The following is a 10,739-nucleotide window of genomic DNA, read 5'->3' on the forward strand; positions in this document are numbered from 1 at the left end:
TTTCAAATTTTATCTAAAATAGAATGAGATTATCTCATAATGAACATCTCTTAAAAAAAAGAAATTGCACCCTATTAGATATGGTGTAGTCCATTATGAGCTATACAAACCTTCGACTTTTCTTTTGGGGTTATGCCCTACAAACTACTACTTACCTTTCAATAGAGTTCCATTAAGATCTATTGATAAGACTTCATATGAGATATGGAATGGTAAGAGGCCAATCTTATCATATTTAAAAGATTTGATGCATGACGCTTATGTGAAACATATTTTATCTGAAAGACTAGGAGCTAGTTAAATAAATATAAGTTTGTGGGATATCCAAAAGAAACTATTGGATATTATTTATATCATCCCATGGAGCAAAAATGTTTGTATCAAAACATACTATATTTTTAGAGAAAGAATTTGTTCTTGAAAGGTGTAGTGAGAGGAAAATAAACTTGAAGAAGTTCAAGAATTAACAACTGACATCCAAATAAAACCTAATCATGAGGCTATAACATCAGATGTTCAACCTGAAGCTCAAGAAATATAAAAACTCTGTAGATTTGGTAGGACACATCATGCATTAATAAGATTTGGACTTTTCATGGAAGCTAAAAAACAAAAAATTGCTCATACTTGATGAGTCTATCAATTACGTGGAACCAATATCTGATATTGATTCTAAAAAATGACTTAAGACCATGAAACCTTGGTTGATCTACATAAATGGATAAAACTCATTGGATATAAGTGAGTCTTTAAGAGAAAAACTAATATAGAAAATAAAATACAAATGTCCAAAGATAGACTAGTTGTCAAAGGTTACAAACAAAGATAAATAGGTTAACTTTGACGAAAACTTATTTCCGGTAATTGTATTAAAACCTATAAGGATTTTGCTTGTTATAGCTACATATCATGATTATGAGATTTAACAAGTAGATGACAAAATTGTATTCTTGAATGAGAATATTTAAGAAGATGTATATGTGACATAACTTGAAAGTTTTGAATTTAAAGAATTTATCAATAAAGTATGTGAGCTATAAAAATCAATTTATGAACTTAAGCAAGCTTCAAGAAGTTGAAATATCTATTTTGATGAGATAATCAAACAATTTGATTTCATAAAAAATATGGATAAGTCTTGTGTTTTTTTTTAAAAATTAGTGGCAGTAGAGTTGTTTTTCTAATATTATATATAGAAGATATATTATTTATAAGAAATGACATTTCTTTAATCTAGTTAGTAAAGATCTAGTTGTCCAATGATTTTTCCATGAAGAATATGAGAGAAACAATCTATATATTGAAAATAGAGATTTATAAAGACAAATATAAAAGGTTGTTTGGAAATATATTAATAACATTGGCATATAATTAAAATGACAATAAAGCACTTGTACATAAGTTTTAAATGTTTTTATTTTATTTCAGGGGCAACCAAGTAATTTTACTGTGAAAAAAATAAAAAATCTTTTCTATCCCTAGATAACTTGAAAAAGATAATTGTATCACCATGAAAGGATTCGTAAAGAAATTAATCATTAAACTATTATAATGAATAATATTTTGTGTTTTGATACACATTAACTTCCATTCCAGCTTTATATTTTTGTTAATTACATATATTAACATCCCTTCTAGCTTTATATATTAAGTTTGACACACTATTCATAAAAGTAAATTGAAAAAAAATATAATTCAATAAAATATATTAATAATATTAACACATTTTTTTTCATGTTAAAAATTAATTTAAAATCCTAAGAAAGTGAGGTCTTATATTAGTCTTAAGATTCAAAGTCCTTGAATTCGAACTTAAGGAATCAAGGAAACGAGCAAATTTCTTTTTACCATCAAACCAAATCAATAAAGATGTGAGCAAATCTCTTTAATCATCAAACCAATTACTTAAAAGTGTGATATATCTATTTTTTTAATATTAATTTCACTCATACTTATTATTATTTAAATTCCAAGTATATATACTTTGATTTTTTATGGATGCTAATGCTATATTTAAAATATTTTTTACTAAAAAATATATTAAAATAATATATATTTTTTATGTTTTAAAATTTATTTTTAATATTAAAATATTAAAACAATTCAAAAATATTAATTTTTATAAAAAAACAGGTTAGACTCCAAACTCAAATTATATTTAATGTGCGGAGGTGTGGAAAATTTCTGTCCCAAAATTAAATGAAAGAAGGGACACGAAACTCTAGAAAGAAATAATTGATATTTTCGAAGTTGAATCTAACCAAATATAGTATATAATATAATATTATTTAGAAAGGATAAATGAATCAAGAGATACCAAGTGGATCCAAATCATGGAAGAAAAAATCAACATAGACAAGTAGATTGCTGCATTTGATTTCCATAGAAAGCAGGGTAGAAGAACCCCTCCCTCTCACACACATACGCTCATAGCCACAGATGTTTTTAGCTAACAAAACCAGTTTATGTACACAGAAAGACTGTTCCAAACTCAAAGATTCACCCATTCATTTCTACCTCATCTAATCAACAAAGTCTCTCAATCTCTCTAAACCCAGAAAGAAAAAAGAAAAACAGAAACTCCCTTTTCTTCCTATAGCCTGAAGGATCATCGATGGGACAGGTCCTAGACAAATTTCACGGTACCTTCTTCCTCTTCATATCATTATTTTATTGTTGTTATTATTATTTATCGTTAACCAAATCGTTTATTTGTCTAGTTTTTGTTCCAGTTTTTCTGTCTTCTGAAGCTTCATGGAAATAGTATTTTTCTTACTGTTCTTCTTCATGTTTTTTGGTTACCTTTTCTTGTGTTAGAAAAAAATAATTTTTTTCTTTGTTGATGATCTAGTATATGAATATTCTTTACTGGGTCACGAGATTTGCTGGGATTTTTTTTTTCCCGTGAGAGTATGTTACAGGCTCATTTGTTTTTTTTGTGATGCCAAGTGCAGGACATGTGTTGTTTGCTAAGCATCACGATGCCATATGGTTATGCCATATGGTTTGGTTTACCAATTTGTGCAGGTAAGCAGTGGAGGGAAAAACAAATAAGGTTGATTGCAGACAAGGCGTATAATCACATAAAAAAACATTCGGGAAGTGCTAATCTCACTTTTGAAGACCTGTATATTGCTGTTCTACTTGTGTACAAGTATAAAACTGTGTTTTACTATCTTGTTTACTCATTTTACATTTTTTTTATAGCCTTTGAAATCGATTCTTTGATCAAAATTATATCTGGTGCTAGTCTTACTAATGATGAAGTTCATTTCTTAATGCAGTGATATTAACAAGCGCTTGCCTGGTCCCCATTTTGATCCTCCTTCGAAAGAGCAAGTCAGAGCCATGATGCAGGTACTCTACTTCATTTGATACAAACATAAATCTCAAAGCATTCTAGAGTTATGTTTCTATAGTGAGATTTGATGGCTTCTTGAAGTAATTTTGCAGAGAAATAGTCTTACTAGCAGTAATACTTATGTGCTCCAGGTAGCAATACTGTTCATATGAAAATCTGAACATTGTATTCATCATCATGGCATCTCCTCCTATACTTTAATAGTTTAAACAAGTGCTGCAGAAGTTATATATATGGTTCAGAAAGCATATCATATGATGCTTGTATCAAAATGTATTAAAAAAATGATAATTCTGATGAAAATAATTGAGCTTTTCTGTGAAATACCTTGTCTTGTTACCATTGTTTCTTAGTTGTTCACAAAGAATAGGAAGGCATCCTTTCAGCCTAATTTCCATTTCCAATATTGTGGGAGGTATATGTTCAACAAAGCTGGGAAAACCTCGATGCCTTGAGTTTAGGACTCACTCTCTCTTTTCTGGGTACCAAATGTTTATGGTCTTACAAGTGAAGGTAAATCCATTGATTATTCTATATGCAGGCATGCGATATGAACCTTGATGGTGAACTTAACCATGAAGAATTTGTGAAGTTTATGCAGCAGTTAACAGCAGACACGTTCATTGTGGTTAGTCAGGGGTTGATTATCACTTTGGTTGTGGCCCCAACAGTTGCCATGGCAACAAAGAAGGCTACTGAGGGTGTCCCTGGTGTTGGAAAGGTGGTGCGAAAATTACCCACCTCAATCTATGCATCCCTCGTTACTCTTGCAATTGTGTGGTTTCAAACTGGACGTCAGGATGTTGACTAGAGGCTTCATTCTTGTTCAGTAAAAAATAATCCATCCTACAACAGTACAATGTGTACACATTTTGCTGTTAGTATTCTTTTTTTGTGAAATATGTTGCTAGTAATTAGTTTACTTCTTAATAATCAGGATTGATAACTTTGCCACAACTTGGTGAACTGTATTTAGTTGGTTTATATTGTTTGTCATTCAGGGTGCTTATACAGTAACCTGATTTTAATAGCTTTTTCTTTCTTTATTACTGCACAAGAGGTTTTAAATATTAGCCATCTCGCTTCTCTGCCAAGGTTGATTCTTTTGCCCCCTGCTTAACACTGGCTTCCAGTATTGGATTCGCCTTGAGTAATAAAAAGAATCAGGATTGCAAAGAACGCAACAAGACTTTCTCAGATTACTGCGTGCAACTTCCCTTACATGATGGGAACAAGGGAAATTTTTTGAAGGAACTCTACAAGAAAATTAAGAATTTCAATCTTCATAAAAATAAAAAAGTCGCAGATTACATGATGTTTCTCCAGGGATTTTCAGATTGGTAAACATGGATCATTCAAGGATGATACTCTGGTATCCACACAAGGGGTGAAAAAAATTTACAAGTGTGTTTCCCAATGAATTTGAAGGCGTTAAAGCAACTGTCTGTGAGGATCATAATCAGGAGTTTGATGTCTTTGATATACACATACTTTTGCGGATTGGCATGACAGTCAAATATTCGCAATCAAACATTTAGTTAATACCAGAAAGCATATTCAAGAAATGGAGAGGCCAATAAAACATACGAAGAAAAACTGACACTTGGAAGGATTGAATACTCTTATGTTTCATATATGAAGGTCTAAATACATGGTCATGTCTCGTTCTGTTACTTCACAATTGTAGCTAACAACTACCAGTAACACTTCCCATCTGCAAATTCCAAGAGTTCAAAGACATTTCGCACCTCTTGAATAAGACTTAAAACTTGAATAGCCAGCAATCTGTAACCACAAATGTCAGCACTGCAGAATGCTTTTTCACCAGCAAGGTCGAGGACCAGTTTCAAAGCAATAAAGGTGAAATCAAGTAGAATTCATCCTTCTAGCTTAGCTTTGGCCGAGTCAAGTTGTTCTGTACAATATTCACAAATTAGATATACGAATGCAATGTTGTTAGAGTTGCATGGAGAACATTGAAATATTAACCTCGAGTGGAGGTGAAAAGATCTCTTACTTTGTTCAGAAGCTGTTGCTTTCTGGGAAGTTGTACGGAAAAAAAGGTTCCCATTTTTCTGATAGACAGTCTGCAGTCAAGGAGAAACAATGTAATGTCCTCCGTAAAAAAGGCTTATTACCACCATACAGGGAAACCAAAATATAAAATTTAATTCGGCAAAAGCTAAACCTTAGCAGCATATGACTAACAGCATTTAAGCAGAAAAGGCTGTATAGCCTGTATATTTTGGAAAACTAAGAAGACTGTAAATAATATCCAAGCCATGCTCATAACCATTTTAAATCTAACCATGAATATGAATTTGGTTTCCATGGTTGCAACTGATTTGAGCACTAGATAGATAAAGTGTTTGTTTAGACAACAGCTCGAGTTTGATATCCAAGCACTGCATTCTACAGTCCATTATTATATTAAATTTAGCTGGGAATTATAGGCGGAACAATTCAACCATATTTGTATTCAACTATTGGGAATAAAACAACTTGTAAACCAATCAATTCACTTAAAACCACAATTGAATACATTTGAATTCTCTAGTCTCTACACCTCCAAGGAACCACACTCTTGCACATCAAACAAAACAGAACCCAATTATAGAGCAATAGTCAACTGCAGTTAAAATGGAAATAACTTGTAACAACACCATGCCATATTGATAAATGATATATATGACAGCTCAGGCATCAAAAGTTTATAGCCTGCCTAAAGGAAAGGACTAATATAGCAACAAGATAATCAATAGCTATTTGGGATTGGTAAATTAGGATAGTCAAGTAGGGCAATTGCTTTTAGTACATTTCACAAAATTTTCTACCAAGGTGGTGCAAGGAATTCTTCCCAGACATGGGTTTGAGGCAAATAAATGAATAATAGCAAGTATTCCAGCTAATAAAAGATACGTGGGAAGAAAATGCCTAAAAAGAATTGAATGGAAAAGAAGAAAACATAAAGAGAAAACTGAAGCCTTCAAACAAAGACTATAAGCTGCTAATTTTCACATCTAATCTATCAAAAAGACAAGGATTACAAGTTTTCCCAAGGACTTGAAATAGTTGTTAGGTGTTCCCTCCATCATGCTAATTGCCACCCTATTCTTCTCTGTATAGTCGGTATCATATAAACACACTCGACTGAAGCTATAAAAATCAGGGGAAAAAAAGGTATGGAAAGAAGATCAGCATCAATGAATCCAACAAAAACGGAAAACAAATTCCATCATGCTCAATTAAACCAAGGCTAAATGTTCATGACAACATCATTCCTTGACAGAAAGCAAAAGTATCAGAAAAACCCTTTTCAACAAGAAAATAAAACCATAATGTTTCTTATCAATGAGATGGTTCTTCCTACCTAAAACCCACTTCTCATACGTCATTTTATATTCGAATAGTCAAGAAATTATCATCTTCTACTTGAACAGAACCCGAATAATAGTCAAACAAATAATATACTGATTTTGATTCTTTTGATGCACAACAGCACAAGTAATCAAATAATCAAGGCAAGAGCAGAAAAAAGACCCAAAACTGGAAACTAAAAGGAGATACTGTTGAAAGAAGCTTACACGAGACGATGAAAGATTACTGAGCTCTGCTATTGCTACTTCATGACTTCTAACCTGATAAATGAAACCCGCATAAATAAATTAGTTATATAAGAGATAGGTGAGAGATACACAAAAGGAGGTACCTTTTTCATGAGATCGAGATTTGTGCCCGTGGCAGAAGAGGAGGATGCCATTGCATAGACAAACTGTTTTTAGAGCTACCGGCTTCTTTTCTCTTTTTGGAGTGATGCCCGGAGAGAGTAGAAGAGTTTATTTCTGAGTGTTTTATACTGGTTTATTGCATAGTTGTAGACCGACCTGGGGATTGACTCGATCAAGGAGCCGGATCTCGGGTTATACGGATTGACCTAGATTAACCTGAATCAACCTGAAAAAATAATTTTTTTTTGACATTTTAATATTTTATATGAAAAAATTAAGAAACAATCCATGTGAATATAAGATATACGTGTTATAAATAATAAAGTTTAAGAGATTATTTCAAAAGGTTTTTTATTCCACATTGAAAAAACATAATTTTTTTTTCTTGTAAACATAGAGTATATATACTAAAAGGCTTCAAATCTCACATTGAAAAAATAAAATATTCTTCTAATATTTATATAGTGAACTTTGAAAAAGGTTAATAATCAACTAATATATATATATATATAAAAGGGGTCTCTAGCTAGGAGAAAAAACACATTTGAAAAAAAAAAAACAAATCTCAACTAGGTTTTGTCAGGTTGCCCTGGTCACGGGTCAACTGGGTTTTTCCAGATTTTTGTTCATCCCGGTCTTTTACCTACCCGGCGGACCAACCCGGTTTTTTTTCCCGGCATGTCACATTGGATAATGTATTATCAATTTGGTCAATTTTGACCTTAAATTTCCATGTTTTGGATAAATCATAAGGTTGAGTTGGAAGCAAGACATGTAATGGCGCATGGAAATTTCCAAATCTAGATAGAAAGGTTAGAGCTTGAGCATAATTGGTGTGTGTGTATAAAATGATTTCTAAGTGAAACTAGTAAACTTTGTTAGTAATTTTTGAATTATGTATTGACTCATGATATTTTTTTATCAAGTAATATATCTAATTATGAATAATATCAACTTTAATATTTTGATTTTCATTTTATTTATATTGCTCGATTTAAATAGATATTGTATCTATATCCATAGAGCACTAAGGTGTTTTGCCATATATCAAGCACTATAATACTAATAAGGTGATCAATACCTATATATACATGTGTTATATATATATATATATATAAAAGATGTGGACATCTAATTGTAGTGGGTTATGTATAATGGACCCTTATATAATAAATAAATAATGATAATACAAAGATAATTGTGCTTGGAACTATAGTTAATCATAATGCTTCAATACTCATGAAGAGTAGACATCAAATTTAACACGGATTGTAGAAACATAAACTACAATGATGAGAGAGGCTTAGTGAATATATTAGTAACCTACTCAGTATAAGTAATTAATTAAGCTTGGGAGTTCCTTATGAGCATAAATTTTCATAAATTTCATGCGAGTATGAAAAACTGGATTTGCAGTTAAATAAGTACCTCCTAAGTTATCACACACCATAAGAGATGAGATGTACCTGAAATATTAAGTTTATAAAGTAAATACTTGACCCATTGTAGTTCAGCAACAGTATTAGTAATAGCTTTATATTCGGCTTCTTTAAAAAAACAAGCAATAATACATTATTTACTAGATTTCTAAGAAATCAAGTTATAACTAGGAAAAATAACATAATCACTAGTAGACTTTCGATCATATACACTACTAACCCAAATAGAATCATTAAAACCATTGAGTGAGAAATCATTCTAACATGTCCAGTGCAACTCAGGGAACGAACTACAATGTAGAAAACGCATGATACGGTTAGCTACCAACCAATGAACATCAATAGAAAGAATGTATGAATTGACATACTTTATTAACCATAAAATAGATATCATGTCATGTGAAAGTGAGTCGATCAAACCATATCATCAATATATAAGGTAGGCCAATATCATTAATGGTAAACTCAATATCTAAATGTATGATAAGAAGCTAAAGAAAGGCAAGATTATTACTAGTAGTAAAATACCACCAACACAAACTAAAAGGAATACCATATCCTTAGAACAATGGAGAATGAATAGGAAAGTATTAACTTTAAAGCTATTAAATCCATAGAAAAGAATCAAGAACTGACGAAGACGATCAAACCATGTATGAGATGCTTATTTCAAACCATAAAAAATGTCCAAGTTTGCAAGCATGATTTGGGAACTATGGATCAAAAAAGCTAATGGGCTAAGTCATAAACACATTTGTATCAAGAAATTTATTAAGGAAAGCACTATACACATTGAGTTGATATATTGACCAACCATGAGTAACGCCGATACTAAGCATTATCCAAATAGTACAAGGCTTCATAATTGGAAAAAATGTCTCCTGAAAATTAACCTTTTCTTACTAATAATAGCCATTGGCTATTAATTATGCTTTGTAACACTCAAAGTTCCTATTTGTCTTGTATTTAATCTTATATACCTATTTATAATATACCACATTCATAGTCGAATCATATGGCATCAAAGACAAAGTGTTATTAAAGGCTAAAGTAGAAATTTTTATAGTCATATTAGATTGCCAGTTAGGATATCATTTTGCCTTAGTAAACTCTAATTTTTTGAATGAAGTTCCAAAACCATATTGTATTGTTTTTGGATAGTTGGAAAAGATATTGAAGAAATAAATGATGTAGTAATTAGGTTTAGACCAATAAGAAGATTTAGGTCAGGAATGATAAACAATAACAATGAGGACATATGTGATCAAGAAACAACACAATGAGAGAAATGTTAGGGGGATGTAGGAGACCAAGAGGAAGAAGGGATGACTTCGAACATGTTGGTGTTTGTTGTGAAATAGGTAGAGATGAGGGGGGGATTATGGAATTATTTGGATAGTGGTAGAATGATGCAATTTGTAGATGTAGAGGTAGGCTTTAAAGATGATTAAAAAAGGAAAACATTATTTGGTATTGAAAAATGTAAAATGTCATAACTCAATTTTAGGTTTGCCCCAAAATTTCCTTTTTCTTTTTTAAAAATTCAAAAAATGAAATAAGAAACAACAAAAATGGCAATTTTGCAAAAACAGGCTGAGAAGGGTTTTAAATGCACTGGAGTTTAGGACAAAATTAGAATCCCAATTATACCCCATTGTACCCAAGACTAAAAAGATAATACAAATTCAAGGTTAAATTAAATGATTATTGGATGATTTTGCATAAAAAATAAGTATGAGGACTTAATTAGATTTTTTAATAGGCCAATTTTATTTAATCATAGGCCCAATTAAATATTTAATTAATTTTAAGAGTTAATTCTAGTCAAATTTAAAGATTTAACTAGGTGCAATGATTTAATTATACTTTTAATGAGTCAAATTAATTTTATTAGGAGTTTAATTGGTGAAAATAATTAAGTGTAGAGGTCTAATTTGGACTTAATTAAAAAAAATTAGAATATTAAAGGACCAAATTTAATTTTTTTAAGCTCAATCGAATGGGATCAAAGATAAAATTGCAAGCAATTAGAAGCTTAAAGCTGAATTAAGGGTCAAATTGAACAATTTTAAAATCAATGAACACTTTGTAAAAATCACATAAATTTAAAGTTCCAATAAAAAAAGATCAAGGGTAAAATTGTAAGGAATCCAAAAGATTAAGGTTGATTGGAGATTTCATTACAAAGTCCCAAAGGTTTAGCGATCAAAT

General features: G+C 31.0%; 1 protein-coding gene across 3 annotated transcripts; it reads left to right on the forward strand.

Moving 5' to 3' along the window:
* Nucleotides 1-2,203: 2,203 nt before the first annotated feature.
* On the forward strand, nt 2,204-4,391 carry LOC7493874 (uncharacterized). 3 transcript variants are annotated; one of them, XM_002319189.4, is made up of 4 exons: nt 2,204-2,642; nt 3,028-3,154; nt 3,285-3,357; nt 3,903-4,391. In XM_002319189.4, the coding sequence occupies exons 1-4, from the start codon at nt 2,615-2,617 to the stop codon at nt 4,170-4,172; spliced, it is 498 nt and encodes a 165-aa protein (XP_002319225.1). In that variant the 5' UTR covers nt 2,204-2,614; the 3' UTR covers nt 4,173-4,391. The 3 variants fall into 3 exon arrangements, with proteins under 3 accessions (XP_002319225.1, XP_024439697.1, XP_024439696.1); XM_024583929.2 differs by lacking the exon at nt 3,028-3,154 and adding an exon at nt 2,955-3,027 and having other exon boundaries at nt 2,298-2,642; XM_024583928.2 differs by lacking the exon at nt 2,204-2,642 and having other exon boundaries at nt 2,955-3,154.
* The last annotated feature ends 6,348 nt before the right edge of the window (nt 4,392-10,739 follow it).

Source organism: Populus trichocarpa, chromosome 13 (assembly GCF_000002775.5).
Source record: "Populus trichocarpa isolate Nisqually-1 chromosome 13, P.trichocarpa_v4.1, whole genome shotgun sequence".
Lineage (NCBI taxonomy): Eukaryota > Viridiplantae > Streptophyta > Magnoliopsida > Malpighiales > Salicaceae > Populus > Populus trichocarpa.

Coding starts and splice junctions, on each gene's coding strand:
- LOC7493874 (XM_024583928.2), top strand. CDS start 2,958: ATGTGTTGTTTGCTAAGCATCACGATGCCATATGGTTATGCCATATGG. Junction 3,155..3,284: donor GCTGTTCTACTTGTGTACAA/GTATAAAACTGT, acceptor TTCTTAATGCAG/TGATATTAACAAGCGCTTGC. Junction 3,358..3,902: donor AAGTCAGAGCCATGATGCAG/GTACTCTACTTC, acceptor TTCTATATGCAG/GCATGCGATATGAACCTTGA.